The 23,031-nt window shown below is 37.6% G+C and overlaps 2 protein-coding genes across 5 annotated transcripts; one reads left to right on the forward strand and one right to left on the reverse strand.

The window, feature by feature from the left end:
* Positions 1–7,367: 7,367 nt before the first annotated feature.
* LOC112167028 (1-acyl-sn-glycerol-3-phosphate acyltransferase) lies at positions 7,368–10,449 on the reverse strand. Of its 4 annotated transcripts, XM_024303983.2 has the most exons (7): positions 10,259–10,449; positions 10,112–10,166; positions 9,712–10,027; positions 8,560–8,709; positions 8,282–8,380; positions 8,115–8,207; positions 7,368–7,791 (listed from the first exon to the last, which is right to left on the reverse strand). In XM_024303983.2, the coding sequence occupies exons 3-7, from the start codon at positions 10,021–10,023 to the stop codon at positions 7,525–7,527; spliced, it is 921 nt and encodes a 306-aa protein (XP_024159751.1). In that variant the 5' UTR covers positions 10,024–10,027; positions 10,112–10,166; positions 10,259–10,449; the 3' UTR covers positions 7,368–7,524. The 4 variants fall into 4 exon arrangements, with proteins under 4 accessions (XP_024159751.1, XP_024159753.1, XP_024159752.1 ...); XM_024303985.2 differs by lacking the exon at positions 10,112–10,166; XM_024303984.2 differs by having other exon boundaries at positions 10,112–10,449.
* An 883-nt stretch (positions 10,450–11,332) lies between these two features.
* Positions 11,333–17,543, forward strand: LOC112165596 (heat shock 70 kDa protein 16). The gene is made up of 10 exons (XM_024302169.2): positions 11,333–11,572; positions 11,822–13,059; positions 14,210–14,422; positions 14,872–14,967; positions 15,066–15,197; positions 15,351–15,548; positions 16,070–16,216; positions 16,294–16,422; positions 16,506–16,636; positions 17,030–17,543. Exons 2-10 carry the CDS (start codon positions 11,890–11,892, stop codon positions 17,115–17,117), a joined length of 2,304 nt encoding a protein of 767 aa, XP_024157937.1. The 5' UTR covers positions 11,333–11,572; positions 11,822–11,889; the 3' UTR covers positions 17,118–17,543.
* Positions 17,544–23,031: the final 5,488 nt, after the last annotated feature.

Genomic DNA, 23,031 nt, shown 5'->3' on the forward strand with positions numbered 1-23,031 from the left:
CAGGCCAGTTGATACACCAATTGAACAGAATCACCGGTTAGCAGAGTACCCTGATCAAGTCCCGACTGATAGGGCGAGATATCAAAGGTTAGTTGGCAGATTAATCTATTTGGGTCACACTAGACCTGATTTGGCATATGCAGTGAGTGTGGTGAGCCAGTTCATGCATAATCCTAGTGAAGATCATATGGATGCAGTCATGCAGATCCTGCGGTATCTAAAGAAAGCTCCTGGGAAGGGTCTTATGTTCTCAAAACATCATTTCCTAGAGGTGAGTGGGTATATTGATGCTGATTGGGCTGGTTGTATTACTGATAGGAGATCGATCTCGGGTTACTTTACATTTGTTGGAGGGAACCTTGTCACTTGGAAGAGTAAAAAACAAAAGGTGGTGGCAAGGTCAAGTGCAAAAGCTGAGTATAGAGGTATGACACATGGAATATATGAGTTGTTATGATTACGTAATTTATTGCGTGATTTAGGGTTCAGGCTAAAATGGGCTATGGAGTTGTTCTGTGATAACAAAGCGGCTATTGAAATTTCACATAACCCAGTACAGCATGATCATATAAAGCATGTGGAAGTTGACAGACACTTTATCAAAGAGAAGTTGGACGCAAACCTGATTGTCTTCCCATTTGTACCAACTGAGGAGCAGTTAGCGGATGTTCTGACTAAGGGTGTATTAGTCAAAGCATTTCATGACTCACTTAGCAAGTTGGACATTCGAGATGTGTATGCTCCAACTTGAGGGGGAGTGTTGTGAGTCATAGATATTTTAGGATTACCATTAGGAATAGAATTAAACTAATTCTATAGAATCAGGATTGTAATTGTGATTTGATTACTTTCCTTGTTAGTCTAGAATTAGGGTTGTATATGGTTGTATAAATATTTCTCTGCATATTGAATGAAAGTGTGAGAGAATTCATCCTCTAAAGCTTCTTGTTCTCTAGAGATTCTTAGTTTTAACTCTATCCACCGGCACTGGTTCTTCAATTGGTTTTGGGCGATTTCCAGTCTATGATTCGAGCTCTTTCAATTTATTTGATTACTTTTGTTGATTTTATCCTCTTTATATGTGCTCTCGAATTTGGCGTTTGCATTTTGGATTGATTCATGCTTTTCTGGGTCAATCGCTGATAGCTTTCAATGAAGAGTAATTGGGAGTGGCATTTCGAAGGAGAAGAGAGAGACAAAAGAAAGATTGACCCAGCGATTGATTTGAATTTTTGATAACTGCAAATTGCTTTCAATGCAGCACCAAATTCCTAAGAACAAAATCTGCAAAAGCCCGCTCCAGTGGTAAATCCTTAAATTCCTTGTTTTTTTTGTTCTTTTGTTGCTATTTAGAGGAATAAGCTATAATTGCGAGTTATATTCTGTAGCCATTTTAATCCAAACTTAATCTGTTTGTAAACGGAATTTTTGGTTTCTCTCAGTTCAATTCAAGGTATACCATTACTTAGTGGTGATTATCCCATAAAACTATCATTGCATAGAATGTATTTCGTGCAAAGGAATGAGCTAGAATAGGGTTCTGTACATTTGATATAATCATTCATCTGCATGCTTCAAATGGCAAATATTGAGAATGAAAATGGATTGGTTTGGATTAGTGGCTTTGAAGAGTGAATTCTCCTACTGGAGTGAGAGCTTTCTCTCTTTAGCTAGTTCCTTGATCTGAAAACCTTCACCGATTAATTAGCCCTCTACTTTTCTCTCTCTTATCATTCCTTTCTTCTCCTCTTAATCAATCAGCATGAACTCATCTGGCATAACAGATCCTATCCCGAATATATAAAATAGATCTATAGCGAAGTTCAAGCATCTTTTTTTAGAACCCATCTTGAAGATTTCAAGCAGAACAAATTTCATTCCATGAGAGAGGGAGACAAGATCTAGAAACTGGCAAAGAAGAAACATGAAAGAGAGAGAGAGAAAAAGAGAGAGAGAGTGGTGGGGGGACTGTGACTTATTTTTTTTTGCCTCACCAATGATTTAAAAAAAAAAGGATAAATAAGTAAGTACCTACAAAAATCATTATAAGCCATTGGATGTGATTTTATACATGTGTCGCTTTGCCATTAAAAGCTCAGGCAAGTTAGACAGATTATGAGCTGAGGAGAGGATCCTCTCCCATTATTTTTTCTATTGACCACGTTGACCCAATAAAAGAGATGACAATACAAATTATACGTCGAACCAAGTCTAAGTTAGACCACTCAAATCTATGGAATTCAGCACACAGATTCTGTTATTAATCCCAGAGCACGCCTCCAGAAGACAATCTACCTAATATAAAGGAAACAGAACATTGAAGCTTTAATTATGGGCAATTAGGTTGTAAGGGGCATGCAAAAATAAATTTAATCAGCTTATAATCAATCCAACTAATTAATCAGCAAAGATCATGAGGTATACTTTTATGTTATTCTTCTACCTAGTTCTTAATAGTGACCATAAATACTTGACCATTTACCAGAACTAATCATTAAAGAAGGTGCAAGTAGGTAGAGTAGCTTCCTTTTTTTAGTTGTTTTCAGAAGGAAAAAAGCAGGACCAGATTCTCGGGGGTGGTGCGAGGCTGGGCACAGGGCCGGTCCTGAGATTCTAAAAGCCTGAGGCAGAGAATTAAAATGTGGCCTCCTATAATAACATTACCAAATCATATGTTTTGAATAAAAGTAAATATAGTATCAATAACAAAAAAAAATATGCATATTTATTCATACACAAATTTATCAAATACAAAAATAGTTTAACATAAATTTTTTTCTTTGATGGCTAGAGCCAATGAAAATTGACTTAAATGATTAAATTGACTTTAAAAATAAAAAAGGTCAAAAGGGAGAAGAACGTTCATACTAGGCCCAAGGAATTGACTCAACTAATTGAAAAATATAAAACAAAAGTGAAAGAGGGAAGTAGGATTTTCGACCCTTTGGTTAGAGAGGTTGTGAATTAGTTTGACTTCCACCGGAGCAAAGTAGCACAACGAGAATATGAAAACAAAATTGCTATATATTCTATATGTAAACATGTATACATAAGGAAATCCTCTGTGGCTCCCGAGAGCAGGTGGCCTGAGACTGCCGCCTCAGGGCCGGCCTTGGCTAGGCAGCTGCCCAATCTCAAAATTTTGAGATTCTACGTTTGTATAAGTTTGTGCCCAGCTAGTTGCAGATATGTATACACATACACACACTCCAAAAAGGGCAGATAGAAGGAAGAAGGAGTTGTCGCCAAATGCAAAACATTCCAACTTTTTTCAAAGGGTTAATTCCTGTTTACCCAAAAATCACATGTATTGTGCCTATTTGCACAAACAAGTTTGTATTGTGCCAATTTACACAAATCTTAGGGGAAAAGACCTATAGGGGTAGTCTTTTCTAAACTAGTGCCTCATATGTCCTATGCTGACTTTTGGATTTAACCTTTGCTTTTTCCTTGGAAAAACTGTTCACACTTTTGAAAAAAACAAAACTAGCCTTCAACATGCCCAATTTTCACCTAACGGTTACTTTAACAGGCGGAATCACTGCTGCTTGCTTCGATCTTAAGCTGAGTCCAATTTTTCTTAGGGAAAAGAAAGTCTAAGCCTAAAAAATAGTACAGGACTAAGGCAGAAACTTTTATAAACATTTAAAATATCAAACTAAAATGTAAAACATAATTGACAAGGTGGATGAGCAATATGAAATTATTTATTCAAACATAATTGACAGACTAAAATTTAGAGCCTCATTCTTAAGTAAACAGCTAAGAAGCTGTTTAGCTATCCATGAGAATGATTACAGTTACTTACTTGTAATGAAAGCACACTTCACTCTTAGACAGGAAGGAAAGAGCACACTGTTACTATAGCTTTCTTACTTCTTGAGAGAATCTGATTCTTCTCAATTTTCTGATCTAGAACTGATATGAAAATTTTCGAATGCCTTCCTAATGAAGCTAAAGCTCCTTATATAGGGAGCGGAACTCAAATTACAATTCAAAATAATAAAATGTACAGGACGACTCCGTGACTTCCTGCTTTCCTGAGTGCTCCTGCTGGTGGAGGTCGGACGGGGGAAAAGCAGATTCCTTTAGGTGAAATGTTTTTCACCTTTCTTTTCTGAAAAGCAAAAGTAGCTTTTGGGAAAGATCCAAAAGTACTTTCGGTGCTTTCTGCACCTGCTGCTTCACATGTTCTCATCTGTTTCTGAATTGTGACCAAGGACAAACGAGTCGTTATCTGCCTGGGCCATACGAGCAGTTGTTGCATTGTATTCGACATCTGTATCAACATACATTTTATAGTGGTTGTCTGTTTCAAGCCGTTCCACCCACCGTAAGCATGCCAGTGTCGAGTCTATCTCTTTTCTGGTGAGAGATAGGAATAGGTCATTGCTGACTACGTCAGGATGATCGTAAGCAGTGATAATATTTTTTTCCTGCTGCCAGGAAGGTATTGTTAGCATCTTCAGAGATGATCTTTTTGATATATTCTAAAGCCATGGCTTTCATCCATGGGATGCTTGAGTTTGGCTGGCCATTGTATCCCACACAGGCAGGCTGAAGATATTGTCGTTGAATAATTCTTACATAATGATATGGAGAAATATACTCAACCTCACCGTTTGCCTTCTGAATCCATTCTGGAGGAGTGGATCTGAACTTCAGTCGAAGCGTATAGTCATTTTTTCTAATGTTTTTGACTGTGTTGACAATGATAGGGGGCAAGCCTTTGAGATCATCATTTGTTTTAGTCCACAGATTATGGACAAAACCATTTTCAACAAGCCAAAGCTTGTGTTCTTGAGGATGTTCACTCTGAACATTGACTAAGTATCTTCCAACATATAGTCCTGCAATAATGAAGAGAGTTAGAGGAATACAGTCCTCAGAATTATGACTTCCTATCAGACTATGGAATTCATGCCAGTCTGATTCTTTGAGTGCTATGATAGGGACCCTAGCACTTTCTAGGTATTCGAGGAAGTGAATTTTTTCCTTTCTAACAGCACTCTGCTGTGTATAAAGTTCTTCAAACTGTGGCCTACCATTTTCATAGAGTTCCTCAGCTAGTGCAAAGAGAGCTGGGAACATCAGACCACTACTTCTTTCCTGAAAAGCAAATAGGAGATTATCCAGAATTGCTTTCTGGTGGTAAGCTAGTCTCCTGCCAGTTCTGAACATAGGAGTATCAAAGGTCCTTAATTCATAATTAAAAACATTTATAACTCCAGTCGGAGTAGGTTTGCTTTTTGGCAAAGCAACAGCCGTCAACGGTCTTGATGAGCCTTTACCGTCTGCCGTTTGAGATGGGCTAGCCAATCCTTTACCCTGGGATTGATCAGTGGCTAGTCCTTTTGGACCTAGCAGGAATCTTTTGAGGATTTTTTCTTTGGGATCCTCAAAAACTTCATGTTCTTTCCCAATTCTTCTGCTTCTGGGATTATGACCTTCGTCATCGTCTTTCCAGCTAAAAATCGCCAGTTCTCTGGTCAAGGCGTCTGGAAGATAATTTTTAAATCTTGGTCTTTTACTTCCATTTCACATTTTGTTGCATAGTAATTCGGTGGAATTACTATGGACACTGAAAATTTTACTTTAGGCCACTTCCACCGCATAATTTCAATTTAACACTAATACCAAAACTAGTCTTGAACAAAAGTCATCAACAACACCATTCAACCGACAGCCACAACAATACTTACAAAACATCAAACTTGATAATCACAATCCATTCAAATCAATACATGATAACCCATTCTTCTCATGCATTCAAACTTATAACCAAGGTATTTCAATTTCAACGACAACACAACAATTCATCCAATCTGTCAAAAGTAACCAAAAGTGCAGAACTTTGATTTTACCTTTTGTGGTGAGGCAAGACTCCCCCTCGATTAAATCTCTTTTTAACACAAAATAAGTTAAACAAGGAAAGGTTTTAAAACTGATTCTGATATGCAATCAAATCTTCCTTATTATAAGTAAACAAGATCTTTATCAAATATGGATTTTGAAAACACTGTAATTCAAATAAGAATTTCAGATCAAATAAATGATATGCATATCATATCCATTTAGAATCATGCAAAATGATATGAGATGAGATTCACCTTTATCTCAAGATCAGTGAGTATGATTCTCCTTGATGTCCTCTAGGTGATCCGATTCTGCAATCTTCTTCTATTTCCTTGGACCACCGGGAAAGCAGGAGAAATACTCTCCTAGTCCCTCGCTGCCTCTAATCTCCTTGTGACCTTGGGAAAGTTATGTGTTGAATGGTGATAGCCCAATATACTTACAATAACCAAATGCATGTATTGCTCTGTCCTTATCTATGGTGGCCGGTGTATGAAAAGTTGATAGATGGGCTAGGCAAAACCACAAATGAGACCGCTGCAAGTTCCAGTGATTTGGGTTTCCAAGTGAAGGTTACGGTGAGGTCACTTTTGGCTAAGTTGTACTGTGAAATGAATTGGAAAGGATTTACAAGCTTAGCATACTCCCCGTACTCAGGGTTATCCAAATGCAACGAGAAAAGAACGTTTTGTTCCTGAAAGGCAGACTTGAGTATAAGAAGGTGCTCATCTTTGTGGTGGTTGGACTGGATTGGGAGGCTGAGCTGTATGAAGTCGGAGCTTGTGATCGGAGATCTCCATAACTTGCTCACTGTGGTGCATTTGATTGCATCCTTGCGAGAATTTTCTGTACGATTTCTTCAGATATATAGTCTGACATTGATACTAAAATTCAATCTTCAGTGGACGAAGAGTTGGGGGATTTATAAAGAACTAGAGTGAGTAGGTTTCTGGTTTTTCCCGTTAAATGCTTAAGACATGTTATACTGGTTCATATGCCAAAACAAAGTAAACGGTTTATAGCAGACCAAAGAACAATGTTGAATATTTTAGACCATGTAATTTTTGGGTTCTCCCATAAAATTGATAATAGCTTCCACTCTCTACACAATATTCCTATGCAAGTGGTTGCTTGAAAAACTCATGAAGTTGGAAGGTTCATGAAGGAAGCCTTTTGAAATTTCTTCATGCCTTTTGATGGATCGAGCCAAGCAGCCTCTTTTACACATCCTGTATATTGTCTTTTTCGTTCTGTATTTGAATAGAAACTGATTAGATTTTATTTAAAAAAAAAAAAAAAACTGATTAGATTAGTAGGCGAGGTTTTACAAAAAAGGCTTATTCATAGCCCTTCAATAGCCTCTGCCCGAATGAGTTAGTTGTAGTTTTTTCTTGATAAAGTGGGTAGTTAATATCCGCGGTTCCTTAATTGACAGGTTTGAACCTAATTGAGTACGTACTTGTTAATATATTTGATAAACAACACAAGATAATGTACACTTTGTAAACAAATCAAACAGATTCTAAATTCTCAGTAAAGGCAATTGGAGTTTAGCATCACCTCCTAACCCTCCGTGCTAACTTTTAAGCTACATTCCACAGGGTATTTAACAATGGGGTATAAAGAATTGAATGACGATTACAAAGAAATGTACAAGAAGGTCCATAACTATGATTTGGTACCATTTGTGGATTCTGCTAATGCAAGAGGCCTCTGTGAGTCTGGGAGGTGTTGGACATACAAGTCATGTAACATTCGAATGTATTCATCAATTTTATCAGCTGTCCAATCATCAGTGCTTATTGGAGAAAGATACTTTATTGTTAAAGGTGTTGGTCGAACGCGTAAGCTACCCTTCCTCCATGCTCGATGGGTACCTATAAGGACAATGGGAACTATTGGGAGGCGTGTTTGTAATGCCAGATGAATAAAGCCCTGCAAGGCCAAAGTGGCAAGAATGACATTATGCTTTGATGTAGAGCACAAATAAAAAGGGTAAAGAAATGAACCAGAATCAAGATGTCATCATCTAATGACGAGCAAGACTTAAGTAAGGCATATGACTATTGCTACATAAGACATTAAGACTGATTACAAAACATACGCTATGAGGGTTACCAATGTTTTTCTCATTCACAAGCAACTGCCTATTTGACCAGGGTACCATGAAGTGATGCCAGAATCATTGGACTGGGACTGCATGATTATGTTCCGAAGGTCAACGAAGTAACATATTTCAACATGTTATTGAAAATTACCTTTTTAAAAGGGAGTAGTCTTCCATCTGCTGACCTGGTGCCCTCAGGAAAGATGATCAAAGAAAGTTTTTTTCTCACGACTGCCTGAGCTGCCTGAACAAGAGAAGGGTCAAAGTTCAAGTATGTAGTCAAAATCCTATATAATGTGAAGTAAAAAGGATATATACCTCTTTCAGAGATTCAATGGCTGCTGTTGGATTGGAGCGATCTATGCGAAGATGGTTGGCCAGTACATAAAGTTGTCCAAATAGGGGATACCATATGACCTGCATAGAAAGATATCCCAGTAATTGCTCTTTCCCTAAAGTCATTTTCTCTAGTAAGAGCACACCTGCTATTTGAACAGGCAGAAATTCATTGTTCAATTTAGTTATATAATTGTGTGAAGTTCCATGCATATAATTCTCTTTTTAAGTAGAGATCTTAAGGAATCTAAACATTGTACCTCCTTTTTCGCAATACCGACAGTGCCTGTGGGAGTCAACCACATGATAGGGAAAATATCTAAAGGAGAAGCATGATTACTGATAAAAATTGCCCTCTTATTAGCGAATTCAGCTCCTTCGATCTGTACAGGATTCCCTAAAATCCGCATCTGCAATCAAATCTTGAATTAATAATGTATTGCAAAACTGCGTCAGGGCACCAAGCTAAATAAATTGGAGGAAAAGTTACTACCAAAAACTTTTGCATCAGTTAGAGAAAGTACAGTAATGTTGTTGAGAATGATGTATACAATCCACCTATAAACGGCTAGGATGTTTTGGCCAATCTGTAATGCCACCAAATCAATGCTCAAAGTCCAATTTGAAGGTTTAAGAATTATATACGTCTAGTTTGTTCCATATGCTTTCAGCATATTTCTAGAAAGCTTCTTTGGACATTTTCTCAAACTATTTTTTCTTTCTGACTACTATCTTCATGATGACTTTTTGGCTTTTTTCCCAGCCTAAGAAGCAATTGTGCAAAATAAACTAAGAACTATAAACCTTAATATTGGGCACCTAACTAGCTAGTCCTTTTCTACAAGCTATATGGATACTTCTCTCAGAGATACATAATCTGTATTTCTGAAATTAAGAATAAACTCATGAACTGACTTTTAATGACAATCAATAGCAAAGCCACACTTCTTAAGACCAATTATCCCAAGATGTTTTCAACATTAGGTATAGATGGATATCATAGTTATTAGTACAAGAGAATTCTGATACACCTTTCTCCTATATCGGAAAGAGTTATCAGCAACTTGTGGTCCTTAATTGTCACTAGGTATTATAGCTAAGCTAAGACAGAAGTCAAGATGCTTATCAATATAGAGTATCAACAATGAAACATAGGACTCCTTGAAAACCTACTATACAAGAGACCTAAAACAGATAGATGGAATTATTAATAATCAATCAGCATAACTACATACTAGCAAATAAATACGACTGAAACAGAAATGCTTCGAGTGAAAACAATCAGGTACCTAATCCGAGCTCGATAAGATTATATATCCTCAGCAATTGATAACGGAGAGATTTTCATTTACTAATCTCAACCAAAGAAAGAACTAATTGAGATCCAATTACAGGATGAAAAGAGAGCTTACCATCAATCTACCAGTAACATGTCCATACACATTTCCTTGCCTAATCCTCTCATAAGGCCAAGGTAGGAGCACAAGCATAATCAAAGCCCATATCAAAGTAGTAACCATCATCGTAACGAAACACGTAACAATTCTTACACAAGATATCAGTTTGGAACCAAAACCATCTTCATTGACATCAACTTCGAGACGCCTCAACTTCTGTCCTACATCCTTCTCCAAAATTTTAGATGCTCCTTCTGCAGTTGGACCAGAGCTTGTGTTCAAAAAGCTCCTATTCCTTAAAATTGAACTGCTTCCACTATTTTCCATTAGACTGACCAAAACCAAAGACAGAACGTACATATCAGAATATCAGATTATGAATTTATGATTGGTGATGAAGTGATTAAAACTGAACCTCGTGAAACAAAGTATGACTCCAAATATGTTGTCTTTTCTGCTTGTCTCAGTTTCTGTGCAACCAAACAAGGCCTATGACTGATCCTAGTAGTCAAACAGAAATAACACTTATTTCTGAAAGGAATATGCTAGAAACAAAGCAAACCTCTGTATTCAAATGTAAGCGACCAGAAGAACTGGGTCGATAAGAAAAGCTATGAAGTGGCTATGCGAAGAATCGTGGAGAAAATAGTGCAGAGGGGATTGTAGGAGGAGCGTTGGAGAAGAAGCTAAAATGAGTACAAAGCTGAAGGCTCTATTGTGAGTTTATGACAGAGTCGCAGAGGTAATCCAAGCGAAAACGGAAAGGGCAGACAAATAAGCACAAAGGGGGAAATTATATTTATTACAAATTATCCTCGTTGGCACCCTCAATTTTTACAAGTGTCAAAATGTGAGTGGTGGTCTGCTGCTCAGACCTCTAGACTAGTCACGCCAGTTGGCCCAAGATTAACTCGAGTTATATCACATTCCCTTTGCAACTTCAATCCAAGTTTAACTTGCTCAACCTAGGCGTGAAGTGAATCACTTCACATCTCGACTCTTTTCACTTCAACCTGCTACATTTTTGAGTTGTCATATTGACCGGTCATTGACATTTGATTTCGTGTTCTAGTCTTACTTATACCAATTGTTGTGAAACGAAAGCCATTTGTGTCACTACTAATACTGTTTATGGGAATTTAACCACCGTAGGGAAATACCCCCCACAAAAGTAGAAAAATGAGACATGTAACCTCTTATTTTGTTGTAGTCATCATCGAGCAAGTAAACTCAATCGACCCAATAACTGCTTCTCGTAAGTGGGACAAATTCGAAGGGCCGATCAACCTATAGCGGGATAATATCTGACATTAAAAAATTAAATATAAAAAAGAAAAGAAAAATTTTTCTTTAATACTTCTGTTAAATTGCATGTGCCGCTACTACTACTAGTGTATTATCTAATATTGTTTTATGGGCATTTAATCTTGATGGGGTTCGAACACATGATCTACCAAATGAGAAACTATAGTCTTATCACCCCACCAAATACACGCACCCAGATGCCAACTAGCTATTGTCCTCACTTAAATCAAAAGTAAAAACTAAAAAGAACTAAAATTGAGAAAGAGAAAAAAAAAAAATATATTGTGTAGATATGTATGTCGTTTGGAATTTGTCAATGGGCTCAAGCTTCATACGGCAGGGTTTTCAATTTGAAAAGGCAGTACTGCAAATACCAGTATTTGCAACAAGACCCACGAAATTGCCACAAATTTTGTGTAAAGCATGGAATTCCAATTCTATGGTATATGTTGAATATTCTGTAATGCGAGCAAATCGCAGAGCTTTTCTCCCCACCAGTCTCTTCTTCTCTTTTCTCCGTTTCTAGGGTTTCCGTTTCCCACTTCTTCCCGGAACGTCGTTTCTCAACCAGGTACCTTCATCTTTCTTCACTTTTTTGACGATTCGCTTTATCCAACATTGCACATTGAAATTGAATATACGGTTGATTTGATTTGTAAGACGCTGAAAAATGTAGGATCGGGTTTAGTAATAGCTCAATTTAAGCTTTGGATTAGTTTAGGAATAGCTCAGTTTTGGTTAATTGAATGAAAATTGGGATGTAAAAGCCTTGGTGCATTTAATTGACGATTCTGTTTTCCGTTTTGGGTTTGAATTTTAGGTTTTGAGGGCACGATTTTGAGGACTTGGTGGTGATAATTTGATCGGAGGCGTTCATTTTTGTTAAATATGAGTGTGGTGGGGATTGATATCGGAAATGAGAACTGTGTGATTGCGGTGGTGAAGCAGCGGGGGATTGATGTTTTGTTGAATGAGGAATCGAAACGTGAAACCCCGGCTGTGGTTTGTTTCGGCGAGAAGCAAAGGTTTCTCGGGTCTGCTGCTTCTGCCTCTGCAATGATGCACCCAAAATCGACGGTTTCGCAGGTAAAGAGGCTTATTGGTAGGAGATTTAGGGAGCCTGATGTTCAAAAGGACCTTCAAATGTTGCCTTTTCAAACTTCTGAAGGCCCAGACGGTGGCATTTTGATACATTTGAGTTACTTGGGTGGAATGCATACATTTACACCGGTTCAAATTACAGCGATGCTTTTTGCACATTTGAGAGAGATTATAGAGAAGAATCTGGAAATGCCTGTTTCAGATTGTGTGATCAGTATTCCATCGTACTTTACAGACTTGCAGAGACGCGCATATTTGGATGCTGCGATAGTTGCTGGGTTGAAGCCTCTGAGATTGATGCATGACTGTACCGCAACTGCTCTCAGTTATGGGATTTACAAAACAGATTTCCCCAGTTCTGGTCCAACTTACGTGGCTTTTGTTGACATTGGCCATTGTGATACCCAGGTCTCTGTTGCATCTTTTGAGTCTGGGCATATGACGATGCGATCTCACACTTTTGATAGAAGCTTGGGAGGGAGAGACTTTGATGAGGTCTTGTTTAGTCATTTTGCTGCACAGTTCAAGGAGCAGTATAGAATTGATGTGTACTCTAATGTCAAGGCATGTGTCAGGCTAAGGGCAGCATGTGAGAAGCTGAAAAAGGTTTTGAGTGCAAATGCGGAGGCACCTCTTAATATTGAGTGTTTGATGGATGAGAAAGATGTTAAGGGTTTCATTAAAAGGGAAGAATTTGAAATGCTGGCTTCAAGTTTGTTGGAGAGGATTCGTGTTCCTTGTAGTAAAGCTTTAGCTGATGCAGGTTTAACCGCCGACATGATTCATTCTGTAGAGCTTGTTGGGTCAGGGTCTAGGATCCCAGCTATTGCTAGAGCATTAGTTTCTCTATTCAAGGTAGAACCACGTCGGACACTGAATGCTAGTGAATGTGTAGCACGTGGATGTGCTCTTCAATGTGCAATGCTAAGTCCTGTTTTCCGAGTCAGAGAATATGAGGTTTGCATCTCGAGATGAATTTTTAATTCCTGGTCTCAAATGTACTACTCACTTGCCATCAGATTGTCATGATATGTTTGTTCATACAGAATAATTGTTGCTTGTCAATTTTTTTTTTTGTTTGTTCTTTTTCCGTCTTACTGCATTTATTTCACATCTGTTATAGGCAGATATGGGAAATTCAAAGAGTTAATATTGAAAGTGCAGTTGTAGATTTTCTATCTTGTTGATGGGTTATATGGCTGTCGTCAATTAAGCTGCAGATGGGATTCTCTTACTTAAATATGCAATAGTATGTTGTTATGGTGATTTACTTATTCTCAAGACGTCGTGCTTGATTTAAATGCCTCAAACATTTTTACCCTAGAGTCTGATTTCGTGCTTGCTGCTCAACAAATGAGCTCTTTCTTTCTTTCTTTTTTTCTCTTTTTTCTTTTTTTAGTTTTGAGAAGTATGATTGCCTCTCATCAGTTACTGAAGAGAGACAACCTTAAAAAAGAATTATTTTAATTTGAAACATGGAGCACTTAAGCAGATAAAAAGCACAATAATCCAGGAAGGATGACAGCTTGGCTATTTGACTATATTGTTTCAACGTAAGAACTTCTTGTTGCTTCAGTTTTGATGTGCACTCCATAATCCGTACTAGATTCAAAGAAACAAAGCACAATAGTGGAATATATGGGCATTACATTCTAGTCATCTTCAACTTATAGGGAAAAATTTAGGTAGTGACTTGAGATAAAGTAATCTTGCAATAACTGAAGGTTATCAGGAAATGTAAACACGTATATCTATATAATCATTATGTTAGTAGCACTGAAATTTTTGACCGAAATTTTTGACCATGCGCTACACAAGATACTGCATGGTCCACGGAAAAGAAAGAGATAGCTTCTTTTTTTTTTTTTTAATTATAATTATGATCTCTTATGTAGTACTTCCTTTTTAAATAAACTGTAGTTTTCTTGAAAAATAATATGGAGGATGAGATCATGCCATTTTGAGTTCTACGATCTTTTGTATACAAGTATGCCATTTTCGGCTTTTAATGGTTGTGGAAATATAATTACATTATTATTTTTCAAATTGTGCTATGTGGATAATTGCACCACAATGAAAGTAATTGCTTTTCTGGATCTATATGCAGGTTCAAGATGCTATTCCTTTCACTATAGGATTCTGTTCAGATGAAGGTCCAATTGGCACTGGCTCAGATGGCGTCTTGTTTCCAAAAGGCCAACCCATCCCAAGTGCTAAAGTATTAACACTTCAACGAAGCAGTTTATTCCATTTGGAAGCATTGTATGCTGATCCCAGTGAACTGCCTGCTGGCGCATCTCCAAAAATTAGTTGTTTTACGGTAATATGTGCTCTTTATTTTCTTCTTTGGATGGTGTGGGAGAGGGATATGGCCATCAAAATTTTATCAGTACAGATAATTTTTGTTAATCCATGTTGAATAATTATGTGAATGAACAAGGATTATACAACAGAAACAGCGGTAAATCACACAGATTCACAGAATCATATTAGCAACAGATATTTGCTAGATCACAACTGTAGACTGCCAACTTAAACGTCTACTGTTTGCAGCATTTGGTAATATCAGGATCGTAGGACCACTATTTGCAGCCTTGAGGGTAGAAACCCCAGTCTCTGTAAAACAAATACATATTTGTTAGAGAGAGATTCACTATATTCTTGATTTAGATGCCATTTTGATACTTTCTAGGCTTTACCTAGATATGAAATTACCTCTTTTTAGTGGAATACAAATACCTCTTAGTTAACATGCTTCTCTTTATGCAGATTGGTCCTTTCCAAGGCTTCCATAGTGACAAGACAAGGGTTAAAGTTAAAATTCAATTAGACCTCCATGGTATTGTCTCTGTTGTATCAGCTAGGGTAAGTAAGAACTAAGAAGTTTAATTCTTGCATATATCAACTTTGTCATTACTAATTACTGTTTAGCTTCTGTGGTATAAATCTTATCATGGCTTCAGATGGTGGAAGAACATGGAGACGATTCAAAAATGGACCCGATGGACACTGATTGTGTAACTGCTTCTGTTTCATCTGAGGCAGCTGAAGACAGGTTTCAAGAGAGTATGCAGTCCAAATCTTCACATGCTACTGTAAGTTTGTTTTCCACTTGTTATTGGTTTGAAGAATTTCACTGATGGCTATATTTATTTGTTGCAAAGATTTAAACTCTATTCCTGTCCATTTTTGTTTTTAAAGTTTACAGAGTAGTTGTAAACTCATTTAAAGTATATCTTCTTTTCCAGGGTGATGGTAGACACAATAAAGCCACTAGCAGGCTAGATATACCCATTAGTGAAAATATATACGGTGGAATGACCAAGGCTGAACTTTCAGAAGCTCAAGGAAAAGAACTTCAGTTAGCTCAACAGGACAGAGCTATGGAACAAACCAAAGACAAAAAGAATGCGTTGGAATCTTATGTCTATGAGATGCGGAATAAGGTACAACTTGTATATATTCCCATCATGGTTGCTTCGCTTCTATAGTTCCACCGGCTCAAACACTTAGCACTGATTTGAATCTGATTAACCTCCCTGAATATGCTTGGGTCTTTCCAAGCAGTAATTGATTATGAGGCCAATGGTTTTTCCCCTCTAAATGACTGTTACTTATATATTTTCCACCCAACAAATTTTTCAGAATTTTTCAGAATATGCTTGGGTCTTTCCAAGCAGTAATTGATTATGAGGCCAATGGTCATATCAGAATTCTGACTCTATGATTGTGATGTGAACTTGAATTCTTAAATTATCGAATAGTAGGAATGACCACTAGTTATGGATTTATTTTGAAAAAGAATATCAGGCTGTTCTCATGGTAGCTGTTAACTATGTTCTTCTCACTATCTATACCTGAGCATGTTTGGCTGTAGCTTAGTCAAACTCTTATAGATCTTTTAGTTCATGTGGCCATATTTTTGCCATATGCTACCTCTTAACATGAGGACATCCATGTGAAATAGCTCTTCAACACATATCGAAGCTTCGCAAGTGACCAAGAGAGGGAGGGCATCTCCAGGAGCCTACAGCAGACAGAGGACTGGCTTTATGATGATGGAGATGATGAAACTGAAAATGCCTATACTTCAAAGCTGGAAGATCTTAAGAAGGTTCTTTCCTCTTCAAATCTGAGAATGTAAATTCCTATTCTATCTCTCATTCTTGATGTTCTGTTTGATAATCATAGCTGGTAGATCCAATTGAAAGCCGATATAAAGATGAAGAAGCAAGAGCACAGGCTACTAGAGATCTATTAAAGTGCATTGGTGATTATCGCATGGCTGCGGATTCACTTTCACCCATGGATAAAGAATCGGTATGAAAACATAGTTATGGCTAATATAATTTCTTTACAATAATATTTTCTACGATTTTGAGTCTTTGAGTTTCCATTTTCAGATTGTTACCGAGTGCTTTAAGGTGGAGCAGTGGCTTAGAGAGAAAAACCAACAGCAAAACTCCATGCCAAAGAACATGGACCCAATATTATGGTCGAGTGATATTAAGAGCCGGACTGAGGAGTTGAACTCGTAATACTCTTGCACCTTAGAGATCTAGAGAGATAATGGGGCATTTTTGCTTATATATTTTGTTTTGTAGTTGTAGTTAGGTTAACATCATAGGTGAAGACCTTTTAAACATGACTGCTCAATAGTGATCAATAGATTCTTAGGCCAATTAAATGCCCTGCTGCGAAATTTATCTAACCCGGTTGTGATACCTTATAATCAAATCCATCCGTTAAGTAAATTTTTGGGTGATGGGGGTAACTCTTTTTTAGCACAAGCATAGATTGATTTCACTCATTTCCCTGGTTTCCTGAAGATTCTCAATTCATTTGCTATCTTCTTCTATCTTTGTTATTGCTGCTTCTGATTTCAAATTGTCTCTAGAGTTTGACGATTTTACTTTTATAATTTCAGGAAATTCAAACACATATTTAGATCCAGGGCTTCTCATCGAGATGACCACAAGGGTTCAAACCAGCATGATACTTCTAGACACAAATGAGTGGACCGATGCTGGATGGCAAACACAGATTTTTAGCCTTAGTCTCTTGTTCTGACAACTGTATATCTGTTGCATTTGTGTTGCTTTTTCTTTATATAGATGGGCAGCCATATAAAGCACACACTAAATATTTGCCCCAGTTTTGTGTGTTCAACGAAAGACCTATACCATTATAACATCATGAGAAAACCGTCGAGATCGAGATCTATGAATTTAGCAATACAAGTTATGGTGCTAAGCCTGTGAAAGAGTTATGAACAATTCGTTGCTAACAGAAGCCATGGTTTTGTTGGTGCTGTCAGACCTTGCTGGAGAATGATTCTTGTCTAAAGAATAAACTGTTGTATATTATATTCCAGGGACTATTTTGTTTTGTTTCTCTTTTGAAAAAAGTTTATGTAGAAGCCAACGTATGCTCTCCCTTCAGTCCCTTGTTACCAACGATTTTTTTTTTATTCTTTTGTGATTCTTTTTTTTCCTTTTTTGTTCAAGGGTTTTGGTTGTGTTGTGTTATGCAGAAAACAAGTTATTCCTACCAATTTTGGATGCTTTCCCTTATATTTGTCCAATTTAGGATGCGCCCTTGTCACTCATCCCTATGAAATTTGTTTATTTCTAGAGCGAGGGCGTTTCTCTGACATCATTAACAAAAGGAGTACGAAATGTGGAGCATGAGCACAGATTCTGACTTTGTAGCAAAAAGTCCCTAGTTTTTCCAGTTGTCAAGTTTTTTCGATCACAAAGCCAGCCAGTTAAGTTCCTCTGGGTATTCGTAACTATTCAGTAATGCTTTAAACCCTTTCTCCAATTAATTCACTCCTTTTACTCCTATGTTAGTTTTATTTTTTCTTTGAAGGAGAGACGCAAGGTGTTTGATGTAAAATAGAACTTCTTTATCACATTCCCGCATGAAAATTCGATTCTCATTAAACAACCCTTTCTGAATCTTGAACAAATAGATATAGAGAAACTATAGGCAGCACAAACTTGTAACTAGTCTTAAATTCTGAGTCGGTTCATGCAAAGATGCAGTTCAAGGCTTGCTTGTCTATCAGGGAGCGGGAGGTAACTCGTTCCCTAACTAAAATAGCCTTCTGTATATCACTCCGTCATTGATTTGAGAAAACTTGGGTGGTGCGAGGTAGGCTGGGTGCCAGTGCCTCCTGAAGATATAGTGAACGTGATTAATTGCCTCATTGGTATGCAGAAAATGGCACCATGAGCATTGATGAACTTCATAAATTTTTTATATATCGAGTTTCAAGGAGAAGAAGACGCTACTAAGGCGGATGCTGTGGCCATTTTCCACCGTCTCAAGCATCTCAGCATAGCAAAGGGTCTCCATCTAGATGCCTTCTTCTGGTATCTCTAATCCTCCTCCATCTAGAAAAATAATTTGTATCAAATGCAGGGATTAGACACACAGCAGTTGAATGTGATTCACGAATTATGGCGTCTCTTTGAATGGCTTGCTTTAGTTTGGGATGAGGAGAGATCAGACACACAGCAGTTGAATGTGATTCACGAATTATGTGTTTAATCGCTGCATCATCAATCTTCATAGTAGCAACAGTTACAAGGATCGAGTAAGTTTACAGAGGATTGTCTGGTTAAGTCTGGGATCTTCTTGACAACTTAAAGCTTTCTTCTAGCTTGGCAAGAACTAGGGGTAATTTCATGAAATACAACAAATCTTTCATGCAGACAAAACCTGTTTTTAATTCAGATGGTTGCAAAATGAAAATGGTCCTGAAACAGAAACACTTGTTTCATGCATAAAATTTCAAATGCTGTTGATGACTTGAGAAGTTCACATTAGAAGAGCTTAAATATGGACTTGCAAGATAACATGATAACAATATTCTACGACAATGACCAAATGCACACGATGATCATGCTACGATTTTCAGTACCAGCCCCACTCTTTTTTGTCTCTCTTTTGGTTTTAAACTCCAAACTGAGTTGTACAGTAAAATGAATAATTTTAGGTTCATCCTGACCGTTCACCCCATTTGTAATTCACGAATTCTCTCACCATAGACTTTCATTTTTTTTTTTAATCGAATAAGTTAAGTTAAATTTATAATTCAACAAGCAGTACCAGAAACGACACACCTCAGAGGGGGCGACAGAAAGAGCCGTCCTTTAGGACATACAAAAGACCTATTCTAAGAAAAATAGAACCTCGCACTCCCGGGTACACCCACCTTTTAAGAACAATTAAGCACCTTTATTCTAAAAAAACCTAGAAACTCAAAAGCAAAGTAAATAAATGTAACAACCGAGCAACTAGAACTTGCGACCCAAATGAAATTTAAACAATAAACAAAGAAGCACTAAGGGCCTTTTGCACCCAAAGCAGCCCAGTCCAAACCAAGCCCAATAACCAAGATGGAGCCCAACAGTCCAATGTTGTAGAAACCTAGCACTCGACTGCTCCACCCCGCCACCACCACTGACGACTCTACTGGCCATGCCAGCGACCACCTTAGAAAGTCGAGACCAGCCCACAACATCATTCCTGGAAGGCCAAAACGGAGCTTCACTTCCACCACCTATGCTCAAGAGCAGGATGCAGTCATGAATTCGAATTCGACAAGCGGAACCAATCCCGATTGATCCCGATTCTGATCCCAACCCCAACATACTAACCTTTAAGGACATAAACCACTCCCGAGCCTGAGGCCGAAAGCCGGAGTCTATCCCGATCTTGTGCTCAAGAGATGATCCCAATCCCAAACCCGACGCCAAGGAAACAGACTTTGCCATTGAAGTCTTTTGACCCGACCCCGAATCAAAATCACACCAATCTATCATCACACCAGCCTCCGCCTGGAACAGCACCGGAGGCAAAACACCCTAGCCAGAGATCAGAACAACACTGAAACCGAGTTACAAACAGAACCCAAAATTCAGGACAACATGATGAAGGAAACCTCCACCATATTTAGTTATTTCCTTAAATAAATAAATTTTAATTTAGTTTCTATTTTCTAGGTACATCGGAGAAAATGACAAGGAAATGAGTTTAAAGACACATGAGAAGGATGTGAGACGTTGGAGATGACAAAGGCAAGGCACAAGGATGCAGAAATGAGCTGAAATGAAGAAATGAAGTTTTCCTGGTCTAACAAGGAAATCCTGGTCCGACTAGGAAACCCAGTCAAAGTAGGTATCCTAATGACACAAGGAATCCCAGTTGAACTAGGAAAGCAAAAGAAGATTCTGAAAGGTTCAAGAACATTTCATATGAAGAGTCCTTGTTTGACTAGAAGTCCTAAAGACATGAGGAGTTCTGATGGGGCTAGAAAACCTCAGAGCACTAGGAGATCATGTGGCTTCAAGATAACTCAAGAAAGCTCAAGAATGTTCTAGAAAACTTGAGATATTGCAGCAAATAAAGAGACCTAAGTATACTAAGGTTTCTTGGATGCAAAAGGAAGGACTTCTAAGTGAAATAAGTGTTTTTGCCATGAGATATTCAAGGGATTCCGGAAAGTGACATTTTTGAAGTTATCATGGAGAGTTTCAAGGGATTTACAATATTCAGGAAGGTTGGAAACAGGTCCAGATACATTCCTTGAGCTCTACACTCCATCCTTGGCCAAAATTGAGGAGATAAATTAGAAAATAATCATGTAATTAATTCAAAAATAATCTCCCTAGAATCAAGGTGATAATTTGAAGACCTCTTATTGGTTGGATGACACAGGAAGGATGATGTGGAATTATCTGATTAGCTACTGCTGTGTGGATTAATCAGATAAATCCTAAAAAATAAAAAGAAGAATTTTGAAAGCTTGGAGACCAAGTTGCCATCCTCCTATAAATAGGAGCATCATTGGGACGTTTCATTCACCATACCACTTCAACACCAATTCTTTCATTCTTTTCTACACACCAAAAATTCTCTCCATTCTCTAGTCTTCAAAAGCTCTGCGTCTCAACCAAGAAGGAGAAGAAGTCATGCAATATATCAAGATCCTAGCCGCCATCCACCCTTGTGTTGTCTCTAGAAGCTTGCTTGCTTTCAAGAATCTTCAAGTTCTTCGTCTCAAGGCTTTGTCATTCATCTTTCACGGTGTATTTCATACTTTCTTTTGTTTTCCTTTGTTTGATTCATAGAGTTATGAATTCTAGTTAACAAATAACGTTAACGGCAAAGTTTAAAGCCAGTCTCTATGTTTTGAAATAAAGTTGTGATTTCTATGTTGCTTATGTGAGATTACTTGATTGATTTTGGATTACAAAAAACTTTTATATGTATGTGTTCTTTGGTGGCCAACTTAAGATATGCATGTAATTTGAGCTAGATTTAGGTAAAAAATTCACCTAATAGTTTTATGAACCTATTTCATAAGTAGTAAAGGTTTTGGATAAAAGTCGAAATCAATTAAGGAGGATTACAAATAGATGAACTTTTCCATACTAGGTTGTGCACTTTGGTTGACATCCTTTCTTTGTTCTTCATGTGTTGAATGTGTTCTTGGGTAGCTAGCTTTCTAGACTATGATTGCATGTTCAATATGATTAATTTAGGTGCTTCCACTTAGACTAATTATTCAAGGAAAGTAAAATATGGGAAATCGTTTGCTTATTAACATTTCACAATGTCAACTTCTTTCTCAAGACATAGAAAATCAACTATAGGAATTATAATTGGATTTCATTCATATGATTGTGGTTTTGATCTTTGTTCCTTGCGTTCCACCCCTTGTATATGTATTTTACATTTTTGTTTTTGTTTCTTTTAATTTTTAATTACAAAATCCTAAAATCCCCCTTCTTTACGTTAACTTGTATATATCTTCATTCTTTGTTTTATTTTTGTAAATAATATTTGATACTTATATTAATTCTTTATTTGTTTATGCAATTACAGGTGTACCCTCAATCCCCTGCTAGAACGATCCCTACTTATTCTATAGTGACAACTACATCTTGCAGGTTTAAATTGCGCGCTTGCTTTTAGCGTTTCAAGAAGAAATATCATTAATCCAAGAGATTACAAGGACGGGAATGATTCCGTAAAATCCCACCTACTCCAACAAGAGAAGAGGACCTACTCATCCCCCAAATACAGAACCAGTGGTTACAGATACCATGAGCCGATAGGGGCTCAACTCTAACTACATGAATCGCCCTCTTTTCTGGGCTACAGGTAATCAATCTATTCCAAGAGTCCCGTTACATCCTTACAGCCAACCTCAAGAAGAGACTAACCCCTTCCAACACCATATACCAAAACTGCCAGTATACGAGTAGAAGTGTCTCCCCAATACATTGACAACAAGAAAACATCGAAATTAAAACAATTAGTCCCTGGAGATGACACCATAACAATGGCACAACCACTAGACCGTACCAACCAAACCCTAGCTCAAAAGATTAGGGACTTATTAACCCTAAACAAAACCTAAAAACCAAACTAAAAACCATAATAAAAAAAATGATAACAAGCAGCCGTGAAGTACCTCGCTTCCCAAAAGAGCCATTATCGAACTGTGAATAGCAATCAATGTAGAGTCAAATCAATTCCAAAAAGACATCAATAATCTGAATTTGACCAGCCCCAGCCAACCACTCTTCCTCAACTCCCACCCAAACCACATCCAAATCCCATTCCTCCGCCACAGATTCAAACCACTGACTGAGCAACACCACCCCTAACCAGAGTTCAAAATCAGACAAGCTGTTCTGAACCACCACCCTTGACTGCCACCATTCAAAAACAACAAATTCATGTCTCTTCAGTTCCTCAATCCCAGTCTCTGTGCAACCCGATTTAGAATAGCAAAGGAAGAGATACAATCTCTAGTCAAAGACCAAAGATGTACCCCCCACCATCTGTACTCCATTGAAGAACAAGAGATTGAGATCACAGCTGCTACCAATTTTGATCTGAGAAGAAAGA

This window comes from Rosa chinensis, chromosome 5 (assembly GCF_002994745.2).
Source record: "Rosa chinensis cultivar Old Blush chromosome 5, RchiOBHm-V2, whole genome shotgun sequence".
In the NCBI taxonomy this organism is placed as follows: domain Eukaryota; kingdom Viridiplantae; phylum Streptophyta; class Magnoliopsida; order Rosales; family Rosaceae; genus Rosa; species Rosa chinensis.